This window comes from Grus americana, chromosome 2 (genome assembly GCF_028858705.1).
Source record: "Grus americana isolate bGruAme1 chromosome 2, bGruAme1.mat, whole genome shotgun sequence".
In the NCBI taxonomy this organism is placed as follows: Eukaryota; Metazoa; Chordata; class Aves; order Gruiformes; family Gruidae; genus Grus; species Grus americana.
The window spans coordinates 99,370,053-99,395,560 of record NC_072853.1 but is presented as its reverse complement, the minus strand read 5'-3'; the positions used below and the strand labels follow the sequence as shown (position 1 = coordinate 99,395,560).

Genomic DNA, 25,508 nt, shown 5'->3' with positions numbered 1-25,508 from the left:
GCAGTTAGCATCATCTATTTGTGAAGTTCAACTACAATCATATGCTGTTTGGTCTTGGGAAATATCTCTAATTTCATATAGGCATGGAATCTAATACACCCAGGTCTGGGCTTTCAGTTTATAGGAATACTTTGCTAAGGGTTAATTTTTAATTGTCTCAGAGCCCTGTTGTTCTTGCTTTATGCAGAATACTGCTCTCGCACGTCGTGGTAGTTCCTGTTGGTACCCCCCTATTTTTATAGATCAGAAAAACAAGCAAAGCCTACAATTGGCAATTTTTTTTTTTTTAAATCAGCATGCATGTTCATGGGCAGTACTAACAATGGATGTGACTTGTCAGATAGGTTTGCTGTCTGTAACTTTCAGAGTTGGGTTTGGTGGGGTTTTTTCTCCACTGGGAAAGCTTAATTATAGAGCACGGGTTTTCTTTAACTTCAATTCAATGGGATCAGAAAATGTCAATGTTCTGCAAGTGTTAAGAGATGCCTACAGAAATGCTCCAGATCTTTTGAAAAAAGATTATGTTTTTAGTAGTGGAATAGATATTAACACTAGTACTGGAAGTTTCTCTGACAGCTATGTTTTAAGCTTTGTAAGCAGTTGATTTTGAGGATAGTTTATTTTGTAAAATGCACAAATGTTTGACATTAACTGACAGTTTAAAAAGTAATACTTTAGGAAATCGCCTTTTGGTCACAATTCAAGCCCTCCTTTCCAGGTTTTGTTCTCCCTAGTGTGTGGTATGCATTGGGCTTCGTCACTCAGCATTAAAAATCTTGACTATTTAACAGATAGCCTTGTAGCGTGAATATCTTTGCCTAATGAAAGCACCAACAATTAATTCTGTGTGTTTATTTTCACTGAAGGGAAGCATGATGGAACCGTAAAAGGCAGAGAGTATTTCCACTGCAAACCACGACACGGTGTCTTTGTTCGTCCTGGGCGCCTCAGCAAAGCACCAGCTTCCACAAGGAAATGGAGTAGCACTTCACGGTCTCAGGCATCTTCCACTTCAGAAAAACGAAAAAGTTCTGTGCTTCAAGGCTCATCATCCACTCCTAAAACAGGAGGAGAAGTCCTCTGCAATTCAGGAGATGCAGCGGCTTCTGCTTTTTCTAGGAAACACGAAAACAGGAAATCTTGGATTAACTAAACTGCAGTATTTTTGCACTTAACTACACACATCACTGTGTAGAAAACTTTATGGATTTTTGAAGCTATTGTACATTGTAATCTGTCCATATGGAATGTGTATTCTCTAGAGGAGTCCTTGACTTAATTCTCTAATTTTTTTATAAATAATATATATATTATATATATATATGAATGTGTATCTATAGTTTGTCTGCCAGTGGGCGGATACAGCTGCACACTAAAATACAGTTAAAGCTGATCTGTAGATAACTGAGGTACTGGACTATTTGTTACGCAACAACTCGGGAGATATATTTTAAACAACAAAAAATATTTTATTGTGGAAAAAACAGGATGTAAATCCGTATTTGGGAAAAAAAAAAAGCTACGGTTTGCTGTTCTTAATTACCAAAGAACTTGTTTTAGACTGACACATTTGCTGTTGATATCTTTCTATTGTAAATGTTTTAACTGATAACTTGGTGCCATGTTTCTTTTAGTCACTGGGCACCGTGCAGCCTTATGTTCTGTGTTTAAGCACACTGAAATATCCAACTGCTTCATATTTTTTGTCTTCCTAGAGGCCTGCCACTGTGCTGACTTGGCATTGGATTGAAATGACTAACAATGCCTGAAGCTATATGTCTGGCATTTTATATGTTATCTTAAGCCAGCCAGGCAGTTTGACTGCAGAACCAGTATTACTGCAAGGGTGTGAGAGGACAACATTTTGGGGTTTTTTTTGTGGGGGGAGGGGGTTGGTTTTTTGGGTGTGGGGAGGGAAATGGGGAAACAAAGAAGCAGTAAATGGATGATGACTGCAAACTTTGCACTTGTTACTTGCTGGTTATTATCCAGATGAAATAGAGACTGCTAAAGTAATTTTAATCTGTAAAGTTTATTTTAATAATGGGAATGATGGAGGGATTTATGTCTGGTGCTCATAAATTCCTAAGAAGGTTGTTCCACATGTAGATACTGTAGATGCCTGTACAAGCGTTCTGGATATTTGTAAAGTAACACGGTAAAAAATGAGTGAAGTGAATGGCCTACTGTATCTGTTCTTCTTTGTTTCTTAGCAAGTGAATGATTGAGATACCTGGGACCTTACTGAAAAGCTGCTGTTCTTTCTTTGATTGTTGTGTACAGTAAGCGGACTCTCGTATTTTACTATTTACTGTAAAGAAACTGTAATTTATATACTGCCATACTGTATTTAATTGGTACAGACCTATTGTGTGCTAGAATACAGACTGTTTACTTGGGATTTAAAAAAAAAATGTTTTGCTTGTATTTGGTACGATTAGGTTTCATGGTCAAATAGTAAGCTGTTTGTAGCTGATGGTGCTCAGATGCAAAGTACTTTGTAAAAATACTGATGGATAACAAGGTTGGAGTGGAAGACTGGACGGCATTAACCTATTTAAACACTGACGGGTTCATGCAGTTTGGAGAGGAGAAACGCAGCCCCTGTGGGTGCACATTCCTCACCTGCTGCTTTCCCCCTCCTTCACAGGACGGGGAGCAGAGCTGGGGAACTCCTGCCAGAGAATGGTGTCATGTGGGTCAAGGGGAGACAGGACAAGTTCCTGGAAGACAGACAAGACAGACTCACTGCTAAATATGTCAGTGTCTCAGCTGAGTACAACGTGGTTGGCAGCTGGGAGGGTGATGTGCTGGGGGCGGGGGGGGATGAAAGCAGGGTGTGCAAATCTCAGTGTACTTACCCTTGACATAGCTTTTGGCTCCTCTGAGATGGGATTCTTACATGTTAATTTTTTTTGGTGAAATTAATATCTCTGCAGAACACTTCATACTTCTGGTGTCTACCTTGAGTTGCTTTCACTGCATTAGTGATACTGCTACTGGAGGAAATTATTGTAATAGAAAAAACAGAAGTATTTTATCAGGCACAGATGATCCTAGAATGCTGCCAGGTACCTACACCCAACACCACAGTCTTCAAGTTAATTTTAGATGTCACTTTAATCTTTTTATAATGTTTTTTAGAAAACATACACATGTGTGTGCACATGTTTGCATAAACATATTTGTCCAAGGCCACTACAAACAATTTTGAAAGCTAACGTGGTCATTTTCTTATGGCAAAGATAATCAGTATTTACACCAGGTTAGGTTAGCATCAGCAGAACTAGGTTCTTCATGGTTTCAGACCTTTGAGAATACAGGATGCATCATTGCTTAAGAAACACAGGAATAATTTTCCTTCTTGGGGTATACGATCTATAAACACCAGAGAAACCAACCTAGTTTTGTGCTGTACACATTTTGCATAACCTGTGCTGTCATGAATTCTGTTATTATTGAAAGATCTGTACTTTTTAAAACCTTGCATGTTAACACGCCCTGCCCTGGGTTAAAGTTTGAAGGAGCATATCTAATGAATATGATGAGGTAATGTGGAAACACAAGCATTTTAGTTGATGTGCTCCTCAAACTCTTACATAAATGCAGCAGCAGTTTTTATATTAGTAATGTTAGACTAGTAGTTTGCTGTCTTGAACTTTGTAATCAGTGGAATAATGTGGTGGTGATAGTCCAACTGCGAATTACCTTTTAAAAAAAAAAATAGTACCTTAACTAGCATCTAAAATACACTGCCTAATAAGCAGGATCTACAATCCATAGTAAGACCTTGATTTAAAAACCCAAAACTAACCCTGGTCATAATACTGGATAATGAAGGGCAGAGCCAATCCCTGATTTGTCTGAGCTGCCAGAACAAACCTGTCATCTTGGTGGTTTCCCCAGTTCTGACAATTATCTGATTTTGACCATCAGGATAGTTACAGTGTTGAATGGGATCATGCCAGCCTTTATCTTGGTGTCTGAATTTATTATGTGCTGTTTTTTTCAAGCGTACATGCGTTTATGGAGATTCAGAGAACAGCTGTTACAGTTCAGCCAGCAAAAGCTCAGTGTTTAACCCAGTACTGTTCCCCCGCAAAAGCCTGCCTTCATGTTTGCAGCTGGAGGCGGAATATTACGTGCTCCTATGATGTAAGTAACAAGTGCCGTGAAGCAGTGTAATGAATGAAGCATGGGCTGCAAGCCCCTGGGAGCAACCTTTGGGTATTTATATTTACTCCCCACCCCCCTGCCTTGGTGTTGCCTGTTCCCCTTGATTCCTTCCTGTAACCGCCCATGCCCCGTACCGAGGGATCGGGTCTGAGGCAGAAGCTGCTCCCTGGCCACCTGGGCTGGTTCGCAGGTGGCGGGCTGAAAAGAGCTCCTCTGCAGCGTGGTGGGACTCGCCTTTCCGTCTTTCTCATGTTGGGGTACACGGGACCTCTTTTAGGGACCTCTTCATCTGTTTATAAAGCTGGTAATTGACAGAAAACAAAGGAAAAAAAATGAGTGAAAACTCTGCTTGACTGAAAAGGACTACAATTTAAATTTATTGGGGAAGGGGGGGGAGAGGAAGAAGCTGTTTCTGCAGAAAAACAAGCTGAGAACAGCTTTCCTTATAAAAAATGTGGAAACTGTGAGCAAGCTGTCAAGGCTGGGTTTTTTTAATGCTATGAATGTCCAAATACAGGAGTTTTGTCAGAGACCGTGTAAACAGTGACTGAGGGTGAACCTAAGACTGATGATACTGGAAAAGCATCCACCTTTTCAGACCTACTTGGGTATAATTAAATTAATACGTGCTCGTTCCGGCGTTACGTGAGCCATCGAAGGGAGCTGCGGTTCCACAGCACCCCATCTCGGCCTCCATCCATCCCCTCCTGCCTTGACACCAGCCGCAACCTTTGCTCGCACACCCGGTGCCGGCCGGGAGCTCTGCGAGCCGTCAACAGCGAAAGACGAGGCCGGGGCGGAGCGGAGGGAAGGCCGGCCCCGCCGCAAACCCAGGGCGGGACGTGCGGAGCCGCACGCCTCGGCTCCAGCGCCGTACGAGCAGCGGCCCGCCGCCGCTCCCTGCCGCTGAGGTAAGTACCACCCCCCCCCATCCCCCCCCCCCACCTCGGCGGGACGCGAAACCGCGATCCCAGGACCTCTGCGGGGGGGGCTGGGAACCGCGCCGGCGGTTCCCCTTCGCCCTTCTGGAAGCGGGCAGCTGCACGTACGCTTGCTGCCCGCCGGGGTTGCTGCCGCAGCTTCGTTCCGGTGCGAACCCTGCCCAGCGAAGCGCCCGTCGGGTTGATTTTCCCTTAAAATTTGACAGTGGGATCCTGGGAGTTGGTCTTGCGTGAGGCAGCAAGGTTTAAAAGCGTGGTGTGAGGTAAACGTTAAAATCCGCGATGGTGTGGTTTTGTTAGTTAACGAATTTATTTAAGGATAACTAATCTCTGCGATTCTTAACTGGAAGCAAAACCAGACAAAAGCAGTCATCCCCTTTTGGGGGTCTTAGATTGGAGATGTCTGTGTTTTGCAACACAAAAATTGAAGGTGCAGGAGAAAAGCATGAATAACGTTTGTACCCTGTTCTTTATAGGGAATTCCTTACAGGGAGCTTGCAGAAATCTGCTCCCTAAATAGGCTGCTTGTGTTTCATTAATTTCTTCCCAGGTAACGTGCGTCCGAGTGGTGCTGATGAGTCTCTTTCAATCTACCACTAGAAGGTTGGTTTTCCAAGTATATTGTGGACTTAAGGCTTCTTCTTCAAAGAAACAGAAGTTTTGCTTGGAAATGGCTCGTCCTAGTTCAAGTAAGACATCTATTTGTTTCCTTTAGTACTCCGGACAGGTGTTTAAGCTAGATTTGAAGTTCTAGAGGGTTTTGTATAATAGGCAGCATCTATAGTTTAATTCAAAATGTTTAGAAGACCGTGAAGTTGTTTTTTTTTTTCAGCTGCTAAAGTTTATCTTCTGTGGATAGTTCCAAAAACCCTCACGCAGTTGCCATTAATGTGGTCGCCTGGTGACTTGTTTTTAGGATTTATAATTTATGCACATAAATGTATGCTAATGAATTGCATTTCCTTTCCATTTAATTGCATTTCCTTTCCGTAATCCTAACAGGTAATAAAATTCACTCCTCATTTCTTTGTACAAGAATTATGGAGGGCCTCGAGCATTTGTAACAACTCGGGAACAGGGTATTGGGTAACCCCAGGAGTCTTGTTCAGTCTAGTAGTAGTAAATACCCTCTTTTTGTTTGTTCGGGGGCTTTTTTGGGTTAGTTTTTTTAACTTAAGGATGTGTTTTAATTGAAAACCACACACAGAACTTCACAGGTGTAACAGTAAAATCCCTAACAGTTGAGTAGCCGAGGTGCACTTACTTTTTCTGCCGCCTTGAGCGTCGGTGTTTGGCTGCTGTCCGAGACTGGAGACTGGACTAGGAGAGCAAGGGCTTTGTGAGGTTTGGTTTACAACAGCAGATGGGGCATCAGAATCGTAGTATTCTCTGCCCAGTTCCACAGCTCTTGTGCTGTGCGTCTTGGGACTTCTCCAGTGCTATTTCTCCTTGTAAAAACTTATCTGCTTTTAGTTTTTTAAAGTAAACAAACAAAAAACCCACACCGTAGTAAATTGTGAAGATTAGGGTTGCAACCAGCAGCTTGAAGTTCAGCTGGAGGCCAGTCACTAGTGGCACACTGTAGTAGTCAATACTGGGGCCAACATTGTTTAACACCTTCATTGATGATCTGGATGATGGGACAGAGCAAGCCCGCAGCAAGTTTGCAGATGACACAAAGCTGGGAGCAGTGGCTGATACACCAGAGGGTCGTGCTGCCATCCAGAGGGACCTCGACAGGCTGGGGACAGGGTATGCCAGGAACCTCATGAAGTTCAGCAAATGGAAATGCCAAGCCCTACCTCTGGGAAGAATAGCTCCAGGCAACAGAACAGGATGGGAAGCAGCTTTGCAGAAAAGGCCCTGAGGATCCTGGTGTCCTGAGGACACCAAGTTGAGCATGAGCCATCAATGAGCCCTTGTGGCAAAGAAAGCCAACAGCCTCCTGGGCTGCACTAGGCAGAACATCTCGAGCAGATGGAGGCAGGTGATCCTTCTGCTCAGCCCTGGTGAGACACACCTGGAGTGCTGGGTCCAGTGCTGGGCTTCCCAGTACAAGAGAGACATGGAGATACGGGAGAGAGTCTGGTGAAGGGCCGGAAAGATCATTAAAGATTTGGACCAGGTGACATGTGAGGAGAGGCTGAGAGAGCCGAGACTGTTCAGAAGACAAGGCAGACTCTTCTCAGTAGTGCCCAGTGACAGGACTTGAGGCAATGGACACAAGTTAAACCACATGACATTCCATGTGAACACAAGAAAACACTTTTTTTAGTGTGAGGGTGGTCAGACACTGGAATGGGTTGTGCAGAGAGTGTGGAGTCTCCATCCTTGGAGATATTAAAAAACCACCTGACTGGACACAGTCCTGGACAATCTGCTCTGGCTGACCCTGCTTGAGGAGGGGGTTTGGACTAGACTATCTCCAGAGGTCTCTTCCCATCTCAGCCATTCTGTGATTCTAAAATACGTTGCTTTAAACTTAATATCCAAGGTAAACTGGAAGAGATTTTTTTTTTTGTCTCTCTCTAGCTAATCTGTTCCTTTTTAATCTTGCTTTGACTCTTAGAAAAAGTGCAAAGGAGATGCAAAGGAGATTTCCCATCTTTTTCCCAAGTTACTTTACCACGCAGGGAAAAATGGAGGGAACATACATTCAAAAACAGAGAATACAATTGCAAACATAGAAAATGGGCAAGATGCCTCAGAAAGAAATGCGTTTTCCCAAACTGCCTTAATTTTGAAGGTGATACTTTCTAAGCAAACGTAAATTTTTTTCATCTCAGGATCTTACCTTGCAATTAGAAAGCAAACTGTTCCTGGGTGGTGGTGGCAGCAGTTGTTATCATGGTAGCATCTCATGTGGGGTTTTAGTTTAAGGCTCTGTCTTTCAAATATTGACTATATTCATAGTTTAATACATGTTGCCCTACCAAGCTTGCTCATCTGCATTTTTGAGGATTTCCAGGAATTGCCCTTCAAATTCCAATATACAGAAACGCAGAAACAAATTAGTATTCTGAAATTAAAGTCATGGGAGGTGTACATGGAAACCACTTCTGGATGCGTAAGTTTGGCAGCACTGTATGCATGTGTGTTGGGTTTGCGTGGCAAGGTTTTGGTAGCGGGGGGGCTACAGGGGTGGCTTCTGTGAGAAGCTGCTAGAAGCTCCCCCTGTGTCTGACAGAGCCAATGCCAGCCGGCTCTAAGACGGGCCCGCCGCTGGCCAAGGCCAAGCCAATCAGCGCCTCTGTGATAACATATTTAAGAAGAAGAAAAACACTTGGAGAGAGAGCTTTTGCAGCCGGCGAGAGGAGTGAGAAGATGTAAGAAACTCTGCAGACACCAAGGTCAGTGCAGAAGGAGGGGGAGGAGGTGCTCCAGGCGCCGGAGCAGAGATCCCCCTGCAGCCCGTGGTGAAGGCCATGGTGAAGCAGGCTGTCCCCCTGCAGCCCATGGAGGAAGGATGAGGGGGTGTAGAGATTCCACCTGCAGCCCGTGGAGGACCCCACGCCGGAGCAGGTGGAGGCACCTGAAGGAGGCTGCGGCCTGTGGGAAGCCCACGCTGGAGCACGTCCCTGGCAGGACCGGTGGACCCGTGAAGAGGGGAGCCCACGCCAGGGCAGGTTTGCTGGCAGGACTTGTGACCCCGTGGGAGGGACCCCACGCTGGAGCAGTTTGCTCCTGAAGGTCTGCACCCCGTGAGAGGGACTCCATGGTGGAGCAGGGGAACGATGAGAGGAGTCCTCCCCCTGAGGATGAAGAAGCGGCAGAAACACCGTGAGATGAACTGACCGTAACCCCCATTCCCCGTCCCCCTGTGCCGCTGAGGGGGGGGAAGGTTGAAGCTGGGAGTGAAGTTGAGCCCGGGAAGATGGGAGGGGTGGGGGGAGGTGTTTTAAGAGTTGATTTTATTTCTCATTCCTCTACTCTGTTTTGCCTAGTAATAAATCAGATGAATTCCCTCTCTAAGTTTGGTCTGTTTTGCTCGTGACGATAATTAGTGAGTGATCTCTCCCTGTCCTTATCTCGACCCACAAGCATTTTGTTATACCTTTTCTCCCCTGTTTCGTGAATGAGGGGAGTGAGAGAGCGGCTCTGGTGGGCACCTGGCCTCCAGCCAGGGTCAACCCACCACAGCATGGCCTCCTATATAAAAGCCCAAGTGAACAGCTGTTTGTTTTTCCTCCCCACGCGTAGATATGGCTGATTTTCGGGAAGCATTTGCCAAAGCGAAGCATATAGCCGTTATCACAGGAGCCGGCGTTAGTGCGGAGAGTGGAGTTCCTACCTTCAGAGGGGCTGGTGGTTTCTGGAGAAAGTGGCAAGCCCAGGTATGTACTGGTGGCCCATGCCCACACAGAAACTTTTCTGTTGTTTGCGTTATCAGCTGTTTGGAAAAACAACGTTCTTGCGGAGAGCTCTGGGTCTTTCTACCATCCCTGTTTTCTCGCCGCCTTGCAGCTTAGCTGTTTGCTCATCTTTTGACACCCTCACCGTTTTCCTACCTCATGGGGCCTTTCCTGTTTTAAACTCCTAAGAACCTTTTACCGAAACAGCAAAGGACAGAACCGATGATGTCGATTAGCTGTTTTATTCTTGGTTTCTCATAACACTCTTTAAAAACATTGTAGGATATTTTTGTTTGTTTGTTTGGGGACAGGGCTCCTCGCAGTGTTTAACTGTCCCACAAGTTCTGTCTCTCTTGCTGGTGTGATCTTGCCAGCAGTGGGAGGGGAGGTGGAAGCAGACCCTGCGGGGTGGAGTGAGGCAAGGGAGAGCACCGAAATACATGAGTTGTGTAGGTGCCTTGTGAGTCTGGTCCTGCGTGGCACTGCAGATGTTTCCAGTAATCATTATACTGTCAGTAACTGCTACCCCAAACGGTGCGATCACATTTGCTTTCTTTGTGTTTTTTAGTGATAGCATTCATTAAAAACTTGTTGAAGTTAAAAAAGGGACAGAGAGACAAGGTTTTAGAGATGGTTTGAATCTAAAGCTGCATTTTTTTCTTTCAGTGACTATTAATCCGAATAAAGCACGCATGTGTATAAATGCCTGGTCCTTCTGCATCAGCAAGTTTGCATGCAGTGTTTTTATGTCAGTAGAATTGGGCACTGAAGCATGACACTGAGCTACTCCTCGTTTTAAAAAAGATAAGGCAAAATTAAAGTTAGTGTGAAAAATATAACTTAGATTTTACAGGCATATAAAGATAGTAGACTTGGGTTTTGACAATGGCTGTGATTTGGCTTGCGTTACACTTAAATTAGGGCAGGAAAAAAATTGCTAGCAAAGGAAATACATCCACATGATGCTGAGTTTTATGGCTGCTGTGGAGAAGAGAGCTTTGAATGCCAAAAATCACATGCACTGAAACATCTCATCTTCCTTTGTGCTGTACTGAACTCCTAATAGTTTGGTAGGGTGGCACAGAATAAATTCTAAGTGTGCTAGGTAAAACCATGTGCCACACTATTGATATCAGTCATTTCCTCATTTGATAAGATACATTGACTTGTCATCCTCATAAGGGCTATTGAACTATATTCTTGTCAGCTGCCTCTGTTATAAATAATCTGCTTTTGATTATCTTGTTATGCTGGTAGCAGTGTAAACAGCAGCACGCTAGCAGGCTTCGCCTGGGGAGGGGATTTTCTTGCCCTTTCGTTGGTAGAATGAATTGTTATGTCTTTTCCAGGAGCTGGCTACACCAGAGGCTTTTGCACGAAACCCTTCTCGTGTATGGGAATTTTACCATTACCGCCGGGAAGTGATGCTGAGTAAACATCCAAATCCTGCACATATTGCCATTGCAGAGTGCGAAAGGCGACTGAGCAAGCAAGGAAGGAGCGTTGTGGTCATTACTCAGAATATCGATGAGCTACACAGAAAGGCAGGCACAAAGCACCTCTTAGAAATTCACGGTAAGAACCAGCTTACCTGTTTCTACAGACCAGCAAATTTGTGGGGGAGGAGAGAGTAGGAGAAGTACTGGGAGAAAAGAAATTTGTCTTTAAAATGATAATAACTCACATGAAGTTATTCACAATGTTGCCCTGTTCTATTTTGGAAGTTGTTTCGGGTACTTCATAGCCTCTATTTCTCATCTTTCTTAATGGATTCTGACAGTACGCAAGAACTGGTTCTCCCCTCTCGCTTGCTCAGTTTTGCCTCGCATCCACTTGAATACATGTGAATAGTGACACTGGGCTGATTTTGCTTAGAAAAGGGGGAATAATCCACTGAGGACTTCTGCTCTGTGGCGGTGGTGCTGCCACACTGGTATTGCCACCAATAAAAAGTGCGTTGGCAAGACCAGTCTCGCCAGCGCTGGTGCTTTCTGCTGTGCTACCTGCCGCTTTCCCTCTGTCCTGCCCTGCCCTTCAAAGACCCACCGGTGCAGCCCTTGGCTACAGGAGGGAGAAGGGGCTGGAAACAAAACAAGAGTCCCTTCCCTTTCTCTCCTATGCCCAGTGGCGCTCCCTGTCTCTTCCCCATAGTTAGTGGCATCCCTCGCTCTCGCCCTCTCCCCAGCAAAGTCCAGAGGAGCACAACACAGGTGCAGCATGCGGGGCTCAGTGGGGCTTTTGGATCTGATGAAATGTGTTACGGGGTGGACAAAATGGAGGGTGAGGAGGCCCTTCTCCGTCCTGTGAGGTGCTTTCATGCTGCAGGCCCTGCCACAGAGTGGAAATCTCCCAGGACAAAGTCCCATCCTGGTCTCCCAGCACTATGATGCTTCTTAACTCTAAGTATCACGAAAGGTTTAAATGGGATTTCCCACTGCTACTTTGTGATCTGGACATGGGAAACCTGCACAAATTGTTTTGCAGTTGTGGATCAAAGGATAAAGCCTTGGGTATAGTTTAATTTTAGTCTTAGTCTTTACAAAATATAAACAATTTTAAACTCTTGGTAATATTGCGCATCTCTACAGCATGTTACTAATGCTACAAAAGTCTTGGGGTTCGGGAGTTTTGGATAAAACAAAAAGGTATTAACGGGCATTTTTTTTTAAGAAAATGTTTCTGATTCAAGGGAAAAAGCAGTAAAGCAGAAATCATCTCCCTCAGTGCTATTTCAAATAATGATTTTCCTCTGAAATACTGTTACGAGGCTGTGTATTACTTATGTGGTGAGGTAGAACAAGGTGACAAATCATAGCTTAGGGGGACTGTTGCTGTTGTTCACTGCAGCCTTTCAGCTGAAAGGGCTGTGTCTGTGTTTGCCAGGCCCGGGCTGTGCTGAACTATGACGCTGGTCACCTTGGGTTGCTGAACAAAAGCGTGCGTACACGCTGTGTAAACAGTGTCTTGTTCATAATGCTGCCAGGTTTCCACACTTGGCTATTACGTTCGTGTAGTAAGTTACCCACAAGGTACAGTCTTCCAAGTCAAATAAGGGCTGCCCAGGATAAACACAGCTGTTTGTTTGTGCAGCAATGCCTCAGAGCAATTGCTTGATCCCTGGTGTTTTCTCTTTATGCTTTTCAGGTAGTTTATTTAAAACTCGGTGCACCAACTGTGGAAACGTGGCTGCGAATTACAAGAGTCCAATATGCCCCGCATTGGCCGGGAAAGGGTAATACGTCTGCCTTCCAAACTCTGCATTTTCTACTTTGTCTGCTGTTCAATAGAAAGGAGTCATTTTAGGAGCATACAGGAGTTTCAGCCAACCACCTCATTTTTCTTTAGTAGTATTAATGTTAGATTTTACACAACTGTTTTGAAGCGTGAGTATACTGTTTCGTTACTTCAGTGAGAGCCCGTGATACCTTAAGTCCTGTAAGTGAATAACTGTTAACTTCTAAGTTAGCACAACATTATATATGTCTTAATTAGAACAATTTCAGATGGTCTGAAACTCTCGTATTGGACACCAACTAATTGTACTCTTTGAGAATGTGTGTTTACTCCCATCCTCTTCACCTTCCAGGGTTTTTTATTAAATTAAATTAATAAAGCTTATTCCTTAAATTGGATTGTCATCACTTGGTACATGGATTGTCCTCTTCTGCATCTCTTGAGCTCCTAGTAGCTTTGGTCCTTTAACTCATCAATGAGAGTCTCATGATGACAGGTCTCAAAATGCAGATGTGTGAAGCAATCAGGAGGGAAGCATCAGTTCCCAGGATTTCTGCAACTTAAAAAGTTGCAGAAGAATCCTCGATCTCCTTTTTCTAGCCATCCTCTTTCTTTCACCATTAAAAAAAAGGCGGCAGGGGAAGAAGGCATAAGCTTATAGATTTTTAGGGGTTCTTCCCCTTTGCATTTCACCAGATCTTTAGATAGCTACGTAAGTATTTGTTGTGCCTTTGACCAGCTTATTACAGCTGCTTAGCTCTGGGATAATTCTGGACAAATGCCTACCTGCCCTGTGTGCGGTATTTAGGATTGTAGTAGGTGTCAAAGTTGGCTGAAGTTGCAAAGGTTCCTCAATTGGAGAGTGTGCTTTAGAGAATACTAAGTTTTTATTAATATATAAAGTGCACTTTGTATGATTGAATATGTATTTCAATTTTGTAACTTCAGGGCTCCTGATCCTGAAACAGAAGATGCCACAATTCCAGTTGAAGACCTTCCTCAGTACGTATGGGCTGCTTTGGGTTTTGCTGTTACGTCTTTGTGCATCTCAAAGGGCTTATATTACTGTTCACGTCGTTTTGGAAGGACATGGAAACATTCTACAGGAGAAAAAGACGTGAGACTTTGCCCCAGAGAACCGAGTCTAAGCCTGGCAATACAGGGGACAGCAGACAACAGGCGCTTGTACTAGAAGTTTACCATGATGCTAAAGGGATTGCATGCCTGTGTATTTGAGCATGAAGCTGAAACATGCCTGAATTCACAGGTTTTGTAGTAAGCGGAGTAGTAGTAGAATTGCAGTAAGAAATTAAGTGCTACACAGTGAACGTTTTGCCGCTTTGCAGGTGCTACCTACTGTTAGTCAGTCTGGAATACTGTGCTGGCGTACAGCCACTGCATAGTCCCTTGCAGGCATTAAATATGCCATGGTGCTTTTTTATAATGGCGAAAGCTTTGCCTTAGCTAGTTGCAGGTGCAATAAACCACTGTATTTTTTATCTGGTTCCTAAAGAAAAGAGGCTAACGCGATGCTTCTGTCTTTCAGTTCATGTTCTCCTTAGAAACCCGTTGATCAGTTTGTTAAAGTTGATGGAGGCAGAGGTCTGTAGCGCATCCTATGTTTTTAAGTTTCATGTGTTTCAGGATCCAAGTAAAAGAAAGACGGGTTTAAATATCTAAGCTGAACAGCTGTTCAGCAACCCGTTCTGTGTGACCAGGCAGCATGCGTGTACATCCAACATGCACGTAGCACGGCATCAGCTGCCTTCTGTCCAGCACGTGGTAGAGGAGGGTCTGGGGAGAGCTGTGAAAGAGAAGGGAGAAAGAGTGACGGCAGATAAAACGTGTCCAAATGAGAACAAAAACCGCTTGGCCATTTTGCAGGTTGAAGTGCCGCCCACATCAGAAGCGTAACGCTGTCCCTTTATGTTTTTTAAACAGGTGTGAGGAGGACGGCTGCAACGGGCTCCTCCGTCCCCACGTTGTGTGGTTTGGTGAAACCCTGGATCCCAACATTCTCACAGAGGTTGAGAAGGAGCTTGAGATATGCGACCTCTGCTTGGTAGTGAGTGACGCTTTTGTTACCTGGCCTCTTAACCGGCAGGGAAGCCAAGCTAAAGAGGTTGTGCCTCCTGGGTAAAGGAGATGCATCTGCCCTTCCCTGAGGGAGCTAAACTCCTGAGGGACTCTCTAGTGTCATGTGTAAAACATTAAAAGAGCATTAAGTTTGAAAATTTACGTATACCACTCAGAAATTAACAGATTTAGCACGTGTGTATCTTGCTCATCTGGCATCTGCATTTAGTGTACACAGGTGTTAGGGAGTTAGCTAGTATTTGAATGTCTCTCAGTGAAAAAAACAGTTACAAAATGTTGTAAGAATGTAACTAGCTGTTTTCATGTGCTGCTGTTTCTGTGAGGTTGTTTACATGCCATGCTGGTTTTACATTGCTGACCAAAACATTTGCTCAGAATACTGCATACCCTTCAGAAAATAATCTCAAGTAACAGAAGGGATGACTTGGGGGCTTTTTTTCCTGAAAGCAAAGTCTGCTGGTTTGTTTCTGTTTGGTTTTTGGGTTTTTTTATTCATGTACAGTTACAATCCCCAAATAGGCTTTTTTGTGTTGCATCAGTGAAACAATTCCCAATTCTTAGCTGTGTTAAATAACTACATATGCAGTGGCACTAAATATAGATATTGATTTGGTTTCATTTCTTCCATGCTTTACTGGTTTTGCAGATTCAGTGTTCTGAGAAGAGTCCTTACCTTGTGGGTTGGTTTATTTCTGTCTGTTTAACTCCTGGCCTGCTACACTCGTGATTTTTCACCCTGTCCCTGCAGGTCGGGACTTCCTCCGTGGTGTACCCTGCCGCTATGTTTGCCCCTCAGGTATCCGCCAGAGGGGTGCCAGTTGCAGAGTTTAATATGGAAGCCACTCCTGCTACAAACAGATTCAGGTAAAGCTGCTCGGTTTTAAACTAGCAAGCTTTTAGTCCCTTCCATCTTCATTGCCTTTTCCATTGAATTGCTGAAATGCTTTGAAAATTTTTTAACAAGGATGATCTAGTTTCTTCCCCAATGCTTAAGAAATGTTATTTTTTTCTAGTAAGAAAAGATGGTTGTTCTCGGTGGAACTAAATTACACTTGAGATACATCTGTATTTTTCCAAGTGTGAAGCTGAGGCCTGACCCTAGGACCTAGAAAAGCCCAAACCCCCCTCCCTGGGAAGCAGGAGTAACTGGTGTACCTGCATGTCAAATGCACTCTCGGGCACTGCCAGAAAAAGCAGCGTGCGCTGGTCCTTGCCCACCCCTTCACCCGGCTGCTTCCTTCCAGGTTTCACTTCCCGGGCCCCTGCGGGACCACCCTGCCGCCGGCGCTGGCCCGCCACGAGACGGAGATCATCTCCTGAGCACCTCGGAGCGGCCGGCGGGGAAGCGCCGCAGCCCGGCGGGGGCAGAGGGAGGGCTGGGGAAGGGGGTGGGCGAGAGGAGGCGGCGGGTCTCCGCGGACTGTCCCCTCCCCTGCTCCCCACGGCAATAAACGGGCGGCGGGAGCCCGGGGCGGGCAGCGCGGGCCCCGCCGCTGGCACCACAGGTAGCCGCTGGCCAGGCCTCCTCTTTCTGCGTGCTCGTGCGGGGGCGGTTGAAACCGCTGGGCGCGAGGGGGCGTGGCTCGCGGCCGTACTCCCGCCCCGGGGCGGGGCGTCCCCAGTCGGCGCGGGTGGCCGTGCCGGGGGCGGGGCGCGCATGCGGCTCGCGGCGGAAGGCAGGGAGAGTTTCCGGGGCGGGGGTCAGGCGGGTGGCGTGGGGGCCATGGCGCGGCGGCAGAAGGCGGCGGCCGCGGGCAAGCGCGGGCCGCCTGCCGCGCTCCTCAGCCCGCCCTCCTCGGAGGACGAGGCCCCGGAGGAGGTGTCCTTTGGCGTGGCCAAGGAGGCGGCCGAGACCGAACGGAAGCTCGTGGGGGAGGCGGCCAGGAGGTACGGACATCACCCCACCCCCCCCACCCCCCCCCCCAAAGGGCCACCGGTGCGGAGGCTCTTTCCCCCGCCCCGAGGCCGAACGGCCGCCTTGACGGCGCCTCCCGCCTCCCCGCAGGCACCGGGAGCTGCTGAAGGAGAAGCGGCGGCGGCGGCAGGAGCTGTTCACGGAGCAGAAGGTACGGCAGCACCCCCCGACCGCCTGCCCGCACCCTCCCCGCCGGGCGGGCAGCGCCCCCGCCCCGCTAACTCCCCTCTCCCCCGCAGAAACGGAAGCTGCTGCCCGATGCCGTGCTGAAGGAGCTGGCCGCCGCGCCGCCCGCACGGTGAGGGGGCGATGCGAGGGGAGTGGGCTTGGCGTAAACGGAGGGGGCGCGAACTGGGAGAGTAACCTGCTGCCATCTGCTTACTCCACAGAGCCGACGGGAGGGCTGCGGCAGCTAACCGAGGTATGCTACAGCCCCGTGTGCTAACACGGGGCTCTTCCCGATACCTCAGGATTTCCGTTCTGTGCTAGAGCTGCAGTGGGGGAGCGCTCTGGTACGGAGGCCTGTTTGGAAGTCTGAAACGTGAACAGCAGGCCGGAAAGATTGTCAAGGGAAAAATATCTGAGGAAAAACGTGAAGTTGGTAGCGGGTGCATTTTATCTGATTCCTGTGCCGTTACAGAAGTCGTTTGCTGTACAATGATTTCAGTTAAAAGAGTCTGAGGTGTTTAAGGAAATAATGGGCAGGTGTTATGATAGAAAAAGCAAGGATTACTAGAGGAAGATTAATATTTAGCATTCTTTTAAGTTATAGAGGATACTCCTGCACAGATTTGTTAATTGCCCTGACACTTCATGTATCGTACTATGATTTAATGATATCTGTAAAAAATTAGGTAACTTTTTTTCAAATTCTGAACTAGAAAGTCAAGAGTCTAGAGTATTCATGACTACTGTTTTCTAGCCCTCTTCATTTCAGAGTACTTTACAGGAAAAAAAAAAAGTGAGGTTTTTTTTTTAAACAGTTCTCTCATCTGTACCTCACATAATTGTATAGCTGCTGTGTAGCAGCTACTTTTTCTTCCTTTTTTAATTATTTTTTAAAAGTCTGTTGGCATAAACAAGAGCAGAGCTCAGGATTGATGGTTTGAGTACTCGGTCTCCATGGTGCTTATTGAACGGTGAGAAGGAAGCCGAGGCTGGAGTTCCCTTTTCTTGTAACTGTTGTGTTGCACTGAATTTTTGTGCTGTGATGAATCCTGTTTTGTGTCGCCAGTGCCAGGGAAGGGGAAAGCCAGCTGGCAGTGCTGCGGGAGGTTCCCTGAGGTGTGCTTCTCCCCTCCCTCTCACCGCCTTTCTGCAAAGGCAAGGCTTTCTACCTCTTACTAGTCAGAGCTTCTGAAAAATGCCTGTTGGAGTTAACTAAATATATCTTATTTTTCACAGCCTACTTGTTTTGCTCCTGTTCCTGTCTCACTTACAGCTCTTGATTCATAATGTTGGGGAATTTTTTTCTGGTTTCTATTAAATTTACTTTAGGTAAACATGGTGGAGATGGGGCTGCAAAGCAGAGGAGAGGCCAAGCCCAGAGGCAGGTGAAGACAGACAAGCAAAGAAAGGGTGCCAGGTATGCTGGGAGATTTTGCTACTGATGTCCCTATAGAGGAAAGTTGCATTAGCTGCTGGTGAGAGCAGTTTGACTCCAAAGGAACTACTCGGGGCACAGAAGGGCCTATGGTCACAAGTTCAGAGTCTTGGTCCAACTGTTTTTTTTTAAATATTGCTACAAAGCTTGGCTGAGCATCAGCAACCAGCACTGGCCCGTTGTGCTCAAGTAGCAAAGCACTGACTGGCCTGTCTGTTGTTCTGGGTTCTGTAGGTACGCTACAAGGATTTAAATCTTTTCATTTAACTAGGTCAAAAGGAAACTATACAGCTGTGCGCTTGAAAGATCAGAGTTTAACAGGCCTCCACCTACAGCTCGCCAAAGACTTTTTAAATACTCAGCTCTATGGCCCAGACACCAACCGGGCACAGGGTAAGCAGTGTTCCTTAGGTGGGTCTGCAGCTAGAGGTGTCTATGTTAGGCTTAGTAATGAACACTCATCTCCTTTTCAGCAAATGAATTTTTTTCCCTTGAAAATAAGAAAAACCCAGTTAAAAAAGCTGCTGTTCAGTTTGTGGATAAATCTTGGGGTGAGTATAACAACTCAAAGTAGGTACCACTTTCTGCATATGAGGTTTAAATACACTTTTTTAAAAAAAAAGCTTTCCGATGCTAGAGGGCTGTATCTTGCTACCTTCTAACTCAACCCACTAGTAAGGGAAGGGCAGCAGGACAATACAGCCTGAGTGGGGGGAGGGTGCATGAGAGACAACTTGAAAAAATTACATCCTTTTTGGTATGTAAAGAAACAGCATCTGGGCCTAGAGCCATGTTTTCTTGTTGAAAGAAACTTTGTTACAGTTTTGGCATACAACCTCTAAGCTGTTAGAAGTCATTTCACATATGTGTAAAACTTAAAGCAGGGATGCTAAGAGCCCAGAATTTCTGTGTGAGCAGAGGGAAGTGGTGCCTGTTTCTCCTAAAAAAAAAAAAAGTGCCATTACATGATACATGCCTCAGCTGTAGCCCTCATCACAAATACTAGAGGCTGATCATTGGCAGGCAGAGCCTGCTTTCCAAGTTGGGTTTCAGAAGTGCAGGCACTGCTGTACCCCCACCCTCCTCCTGGAGGAGGTTGTTGTATGTGAAAGACAATAGGAACTTTATCTGCTTTCTAATCAGTTGTTCTGTTCTGAATTGCTGCAGTAATCAGTGGATTGCCACTTCTGCAGTAGATGGACTAAGAAAATGGTAATTAACCGCTGCTTTTTTTTTTTTAAGGGCAAGAAAAAAAGCAAAGAGCAACAAGGTTTAAAAAACATTGGCTCTCAACACAGATTAAAAATCAAGTATGAAGACAGTTTTTTCAGAAGATGCAATTAAGGACTTTTACTGAAAGTTAGTTTCTCTACACAACAAAGATGTGTTTTCCCCTCTTCTCCAGCATCACTCCTTTCTCAGCTCTAACCACCAGCCCAGGGCTGTTCCCAAACTGACTTCCCTGTTCTCATCCCTCCCCTTTCAGAAGCAGCTGGAGAAGCTAAAACCCTGCTGGGCCAGGGCCCTGACACTGATTTAGAGCAGCTGGTGTTATGCCCAGGCTTGTAGAGCTGCCTCCATGAGGCAGAACCTTTGCAGTGAATAAAGATGAACGATGATGTACTTACTTACTGTTCTGGACGCTGCATTTCTTACAGTTATCAGTTATTCCTGCTTTTCCAGTTATTTGCATCACTGTGTCCTAACATCAGAATCATAATGTCAGCTCACAGAGTAACAGGACACTTCTCATCCAGCTTGATGATTACTTTCAAGGAATAAGGGGGTTTTTCCCTGCCATTTTCTGGGAGTACCAAATAAGCTTCCATTGCTGCCTTGACTCTGCCCTGCTAGCTAACTTGCTTTGTGCCAAGAACACAGTAACCCTTCAGCTTTTGACAGCCTGGCCACTGCGTTCATGGGTCCACCTAAGACCCACTGTCCTAGGATAGAACTCTAGAACCAAGAAAATGTAGCATACAAGTCCATGCTACCATGTATGTAGAAGTAAGTTTTTAATGGCTGGTTAATTATGATATCACTACATTTTATTGCAATATAGTACTATTTAAGCACTTTTAAAAATGCAAGGTGTACAAAGATTAAATTAAGACTGTAAATTGACTAAATATTTGGTTTTTATATAAATAGGTCATAACCACACTGTGTTGACATGTAATACTGTTATAATACAACAGTTAAACTGGTGAGTCTACACAACAGAAGCTTTCTGTAGTTAAACAAGGAAACAAAGTTGAAAAGACCATGTTAAAACAAAAAAAAAAAAACAAACAAACCCTACTAAGATCAACAGGTTGGGATTGTAAGTAGCAACAAACATATTCACTCAGCTCCTGAGTAATTCAAGTTTTACAGTACACATTAAAAAATATCATTTCTTCCCATCAACACTATGTATCCAAACCATCAGGTGTTTATGCATTTTGCAAATTACACTGATTGAACTATGTAACAACAATGGGGGTGGAGGTTGGCAAGTCATCCTGCTCGACGTTTACATCACCCACATGCTAATACATCTGTGTTTTCTAGTCCGTCCCACCACAAGGTAGCAGGATTTTTGGTTTGTTTTGGACAATCGTTTAGAGGATTGTTACTCATCAATTTGGATGTCTGACATTATCAGTGATATTTTCAACTCTTAGTTGTCCAAGAGGTTTAAAGATGGAAATTTTCTCCTAACACTAAGTTAGAAATCATTTGCATCATGCTGTAAACTAGGAAGCAACATAAAGCAACAGACTTGTCCTTAGTACATAATTAAAATTCCAAATTCCAGTCAGCAGAGCTGGTCTACTTTCCATGTTGAATGTGCCACAACACCTTTCTGATCTTCAAATGCATAGCTAGTGTAGGTAGTCTTCCACTGTGGCAAACGCACAGGATCCAATTCCTGATCGAGCCATCAATCCCAGACACTGTGACGCTTGTCCCATTGCTAGGGCAAGCGGTGGTTGCTTTGGCAGGTTGTGAGTCTCTGAAGAAGAATCAAAGGTGGCAGTTAAAATACCTGATTAATTTCATAGTAATGTACTGAAAACTTAAATTTTAAGCTAGCTTAAAACATTCATTTCAAAATTCCTGTGTTTACTTGCAAAGTTTGCTCTTACAGTAAGACCCAGCAGGAGCAAGAGTGGCATTTTCAAGTTCCCCGCATAGTGCCATTATTGAACAAGCCTGCTCTGCTTTGAACAACAACAAAAGATGATGATGTCTGTTACATTAATATGCCCCCCCACACCCCCCCGCCCCTTACTAAAAGAGCATACTGTAACACTGCTGTAGTGTGTTCACCACTCAGCCAGCTCATCGGATGATGTACAGTGAGCAGCGGTGCTAGCTGGCCGGAAGGCAAGGCACCCGTGCCACACCTGAAGACCACCGGGCCTTCCTTACCTAGTATTGCACTGTTCAGTACAGAGCACACAGGTTCTCTTTGTATCGGGTCAAGCTGATTTCCAACAGGGCTGCTCCAGGGATCTGAATATGCAAGTAAACTGAATGCATCCTGTGGAAAGATGATTTTTATTACATCTCACAGCTATATCCTACTAATGAGAATGAGGACTATTTTCTTCACCAGTTTTGATTCAAAAATCAAAGGTGATTGTCAATGACCCTCACCAATACAAAAGGATAAAAAGAAACTGGAACAGGGTTTGTTGCATTTTGAGCCAGCAGTGGTTTTTCCCAACAGAAAGACAAACGTTAGCAGCACATGACTGGGAAAGAGAGAAAAAAAAAAAAAACAGACTGAAAATTGCACAGTTGGTCTTTGGCAGGGGAGTTCTTTTCCAGAGCAGTCTCAAATCAAGGTAAACTAATTAACACACAGAGCACTGAAGAGAGCACAATTTAAGCATCTGTATCGATCCTCTTTCTTGTGGTTCGTTTATCATTAGAGCTGAAAACAGCACTCTGATTGAGGAGGCCAAGCTACATGGCCAGAAATGAGATAGAGGGAAGTGCTAAATTCATCTCTGGTTTTAATTGTATTACAGTATGAAATTATCTTCCCTGTGAACATGCTACACAGAGAAGACAGGAGACAGTGCCACACCACAGCTAACTAGAACACTGCTCTCAGACACACACAAAAATAAATTGCAGAAGTTAAAGCAGAACAGTATTGCAATGCTGCACACTGTGGAAAGTTTCTGCTGGGCAGCAGTTATTCACCTTAACACTACAATCTCAAGATTAAACATACCTTCAGCATTTTCTTATTCGCTGTGTTTTTGCCACATTCTCTTCTTAGTTGCTCACTCATTGCTTGCAATTCTCTTCCAAAATGGATCATTCTTTCAATAGCCGCTTGGCTGCCGCCACATAGTTGACGTCTTAACTGACTTGAATCTACTTCTGCAAAAATGATACCATCATCATCACCACTAATAGAGTTGACATTTACAACCTATGGATCTAGAGAATCCGCACTGATTTCACTCCAAAGACACCTGCCTTCTCAGAGAGAAAGCATGTCGGGCCAGAGACCTTGGCATAACGTACTCCTATAGCGAGCACTGTTGAACTGCTCCTTTGTAAACTTTAAGGCTTAGTTAACTAACAGCAAAGCCTGTCTACATGTGCTGTTTATTTTGAAATGGTTAATTTTAAACTATGAACCAAATTTTACCCTAAAATTTTATGAGAGTTTAAAATTAGCATCAACAACAATAAAAGTCCACACAGTTCTGCCTTTTTAATTCTTTGGCATTGCAGCTCTAAAGACGCACCAAAGCCAGAACTGCTAATGGAGGGTAAAAGCCCTTGAACTTCCCAAACAGCCACAATGGATGTTGCTACAAGACGATCATTTAGACTGTTTGTACTCCTTGTAGAATACATTAGTTTAGTAATTTGAACATTTCAGGCTTCTTTTGTAATCAAGCAGAACACTACAATCAATTTCTTTACGGTTTGCTACAATATTCCCCAATATGGGTGATTTCAAAATATATTAATGCAGTTTATGAATAGTAAATCAATCCTTGGCTTCTCTGAAAGTTCTGCTGTTTTTAAATTTACAACTAAAGCAACCTGTAAAAAAAAGGGGCAGGGGGGAATTTAGCTATTCCTTGTCTTTTTTTATCAATGGAATCAAGTTTTGAATCCAAATTTTGATGTACACTTTAATTACAAAACCATTCTTCTTTCTGATGTTAACATTGCCATCTAGTGATGTATTTTGACCACTGTTTCCAACAAGGATTTGTAAGTGTGAGCATACTACCTCTGAAAAAAAATCTGCCTGCCTAACATTACATACACAGCACTAAGGAGAATATATAAATATTTCAAAAAGCAAAAAACCACCAAACTCAAACTGTGGGGAGTAAACAATGTAGGCTGAGGAGCCACATTTCTTTTTTACAAAGGTGAAGCACCCACAAGTCTTCAAGCTTGTTGCTAGCTGCAGCCCAATTTAGGACATTGCTTTCCAAAGGCAGAAAACTACATTAAAAAAACCACAAACAACTCTGCGCCCTGTGCAGCTGCTTCATGTCTGCCACAGCAAGCCTCCTGTGGGAAAGGCTGCAAGAGAGCAAAGAAGAGTTTTGGGTTTTCTGTCACAGAAAATAATAACCAGCCTTCTTATTACCCAGTTCAGAGCATAAGGCAGGGAAACGAGTCTGGCGATTTCCATCTCCCTGCTCCAGGGCTGTAGCAGAATTGTATTTGCTTTTCAACAATCACCTATTATTTATTTACCAGCAAAGCTGCCTGATTGGCAGCAGCACACGCCCTCAGAACTGTGAGGTGTTCACAGATAGTTGTGAGTACCACTGCGTTCTGAAAGTTTACTGGCCATGTCTTGAGTTTCACATTTAATTTAAACTACCTATTAATTGATGTCTGGTTAAATCAATTGATGGAGAAGATAGTTCTGCAACTGTAGAAATGGCTGGGATGGATTCCTCCGCCAGCAATAACAACCATTGTCTAAGCTCCAGCCCGCGCACACTTAAGTGATCTGACTGCCTTTCCTGGACAGGGACAGCCAGCACTGTGACAGAGTCAACAGTATCTTTTTTTATGGTGTGCTGGCAATCAGAGGGTATTTCAATACTCAATTGTCACTAACCTCAACAAGTATGACTGAGTATAAAGCAGGTTAAATAAAATACAGGGTTTTTTTTAGACCACAACTATGTACAACAGGATATTTTTTTGGTGGAAAACTTTTTTTTTTTGTTCTTGTTTTACACCTCAGTTCCCAAATATAGCTCTTTTCTTGAGCATTTCATATTTAGTAGTTTGCATTCTTCAATAAAAGTGATTTCGAATTTCTACTCTTACTATCAAGTGCAAAGATGCCATGAGAACCACGAACAGTAAGAGGACTAGGGAAAGAGGGAAAAGCAACCTGCCAACCCTAACCCAGGCATGCAACACAACAGGATGTTTCCTCTCAAAAGTACTTCCTTAGAAACTGATGACAGTTTCAATATCCATCAGTTACCAGTTTCCCCTCTTCTCACACTGACCTCGGACCACCTAAATCAGTGGTTGTATGATTTACATCTAATAACAGCAAAACAAACAAACAAACAAACAAAATTTGAGCTAATATCCTTAATTTTCAAGTTGGGAAGCATTGCAAGTAAAAACATAACCTTGTTGCCATCACTTAATAAAAATGTAAGAAATATCACTGCAGACCCATTTCTGTGTCACATTCTTCCATTTCGTGATCATGTTTAGAACTACCATTTAGGAAGCCATTGGATGAAGTCTCAGCAACCCCATTGGAGTAGTGATCTGTTTCCATGTCTACATCATTGCTGGAAAGAGAGCAATAAAAAATTTTACTTCAGTACATAGGACTATCTTCTTCACAACTTCTGCACAGTACTTGCTCATCTTGGCTACTGAAAAGCTGCTTTTAAATATTACCAAGTTAGACCACAGTTTTTTCCATAGCAACTGGTGATACCAGAGCACCAGGGAGAATTTCAAGGCACTCTCAACTAACATTGAAATTCAGTAAAATAACATTTTCAGCTGCTGAAAAATTAAACATTATCAGGAGTAAGTAGCGTAACACTTTCTAAATACACACCAAAAAGTTTTACCTTGTTTATCTATCTGTACATACATACAGCTGGAGAAAACGCATTGAGAAAATATACTATTCCCACGTTTTGGTGGTTTGTTTTTTTTTTTTA

General features: G+C 44.4%; 4 protein-coding genes across 13 annotated transcripts in view; 3 read left to right on the top strand and 1 right to left on the bottom strand.

Annotated features, from left to right (window-relative positions):
- The window catches only part of KIF13A (kinesin family member 13A), a 120,311-nt gene extending 118,436 nt beyond the window's left edge, over positions 1–1,875 (top strand). For all 5 annotated transcript variants that reach the window (XM_054818042.1, XM_054818041.1, XM_054818040.1 and 2 more), the window contains one exon: positions 867–1,875. In XM_054818042.1, the coding sequence (XP_054674017.1) occupies positions 867–1,153 (287 nt within the window). In that variant the 3' untranslated portion in view covers positions 1,154–1,875. The remainder of the gene's footprint in view (positions 1–866) is intronic.
- A 3,059-nt stretch (positions 1,876–4,934) lies between these two features.
- Positions 4,935–16,308, top strand: SIRT5 (sirtuin 5). 4 transcript variants are annotated; one of them, XM_054818053.1, is made up of 9 exons: positions 4,935–5,087; positions 5,668–5,806; positions 9,318–9,451; positions 10,819–11,044; positions 12,614–12,701; positions 13,652–13,705; positions 14,645–14,768; positions 15,549–15,664; positions 16,045–16,308. In XM_054818053.1, exons 2-9 carry the CDS (start codon positions 5,692–5,694, stop codon positions 16,118–16,120), a joined length of 933 nt encoding a protein of 310 aa, XP_054674028.1. In that variant the 5' UTR covers positions 4,935–5,087; positions 5,668–5,691; the 3' UTR covers positions 16,121–16,308. The 4 variants fall into 4 exon arrangements, with proteins under 4 accessions (XP_054674028.1, XP_054674031.1, XP_054674029.1 ...); XM_054818056.1 differs by lacking the exon at positions 4,935–5,087 and adding an exon at positions 5,189–5,380 and having other exon boundaries at positions 15,597–15,664; XM_054818054.1 differs by lacking the exon at positions 4,935–5,087 and adding an exon at positions 5,189–5,380.
- Positions 16,309–16,314: 6 nt separating this feature from the next.
- NOL7 (nucleolar protein 7) lies at positions 16,315–19,945 on the top strand. The gene is made up of 8 exons (XM_054818061.1): positions 16,315–16,687; positions 16,806–16,866; positions 16,955–17,013; positions 17,105–17,136; positions 18,213–18,300; positions 18,590–18,711; positions 18,792–18,869; positions 19,561–19,945. The coding sequence occupies exons 1-8, from the start codon at positions 16,458–16,460 to the stop codon at positions 19,632–19,634; spliced, it is 744 nt and encodes a 247-aa protein (XP_054674036.1). The 5' UTR covers positions 16,315–16,457; the 3' UTR covers positions 19,635–19,945.
- A 366-nt stretch (positions 19,946–20,311) lies between these two features.
- Positions 20,312–25,508, bottom strand: part of RANBP9 (RAN binding protein 9) — a 42,625-nt gene continuing 37,428 nt past the window's right edge. The window contains exons 11-14 of one of the 3 annotated variants that reach the window (XM_054818049.1): positions 25,051–25,124; positions 22,550–22,701; positions 21,736–21,847; positions 20,312–21,316 (exon numbers count right to left, since the gene is read on the bottom strand). In XM_054818049.1, coding sequence (XP_054674024.1) covers positions 21,186–21,316; positions 21,736–21,847; positions 22,550–22,701; positions 25,051–25,124 — 469 coding nt within the window. In that variant the 3' untranslated portion in view covers positions 20,312–21,185. Of the gene's footprint in view, positions 21,317–21,735; positions 21,848–22,549; positions 22,702–24,956; positions 25,125–25,508 lie in introns of those variants that run through there. The other 2 variants (XM_054818048.1, XM_054818050.1) reach the window with 2 other exon arrangements.

Bases quoted from the DNA above. Each gene is read 5' to 3' on its own strand.
- SIRT5 (XM_054818053.1), top strand. From the start codon at position 5,692: ATGAGTCTCTTTCAATCTACCACTAGAAGGTTGGTTTTCCAAGTATAT. The intron at 5,807-9,317 runs GTAAGACATCTA...CCCCACGCGTAG, and splicing joins AATGGCTCGTCCTAGTTCAA to ATATGGCTGATTTTCGGGAA. The intron at 12,702-13,651 runs GTAATACGTCTG...TTGTAACTTCAG, and splicing joins CCCGCATTGGCCGGGAAAGG to GGCTCCTGATCCTGAAACAG.
- NOL7 (XM_054818061.1), top strand. From the start codon at position 16,458: ATGCGGCTCGCGGCGGAAGGCAGGGAGAGTTTCCGGGGCGGGGGTCAG. The intron at 18,301-18,589 runs GTATGCTGGGAG...TCATTTAACTAG, and splicing joins AAGCAAAGAAAGGGTGCCAG to GTCAAAAGGAAACTATACAG. The intron at 18,712-18,791 runs GTAAGCAGTGTT...TCTCCTTTTCAG, and splicing joins AGACACCAACCGGGCACAGG to CAAATGAATTTTTTTCCCTT.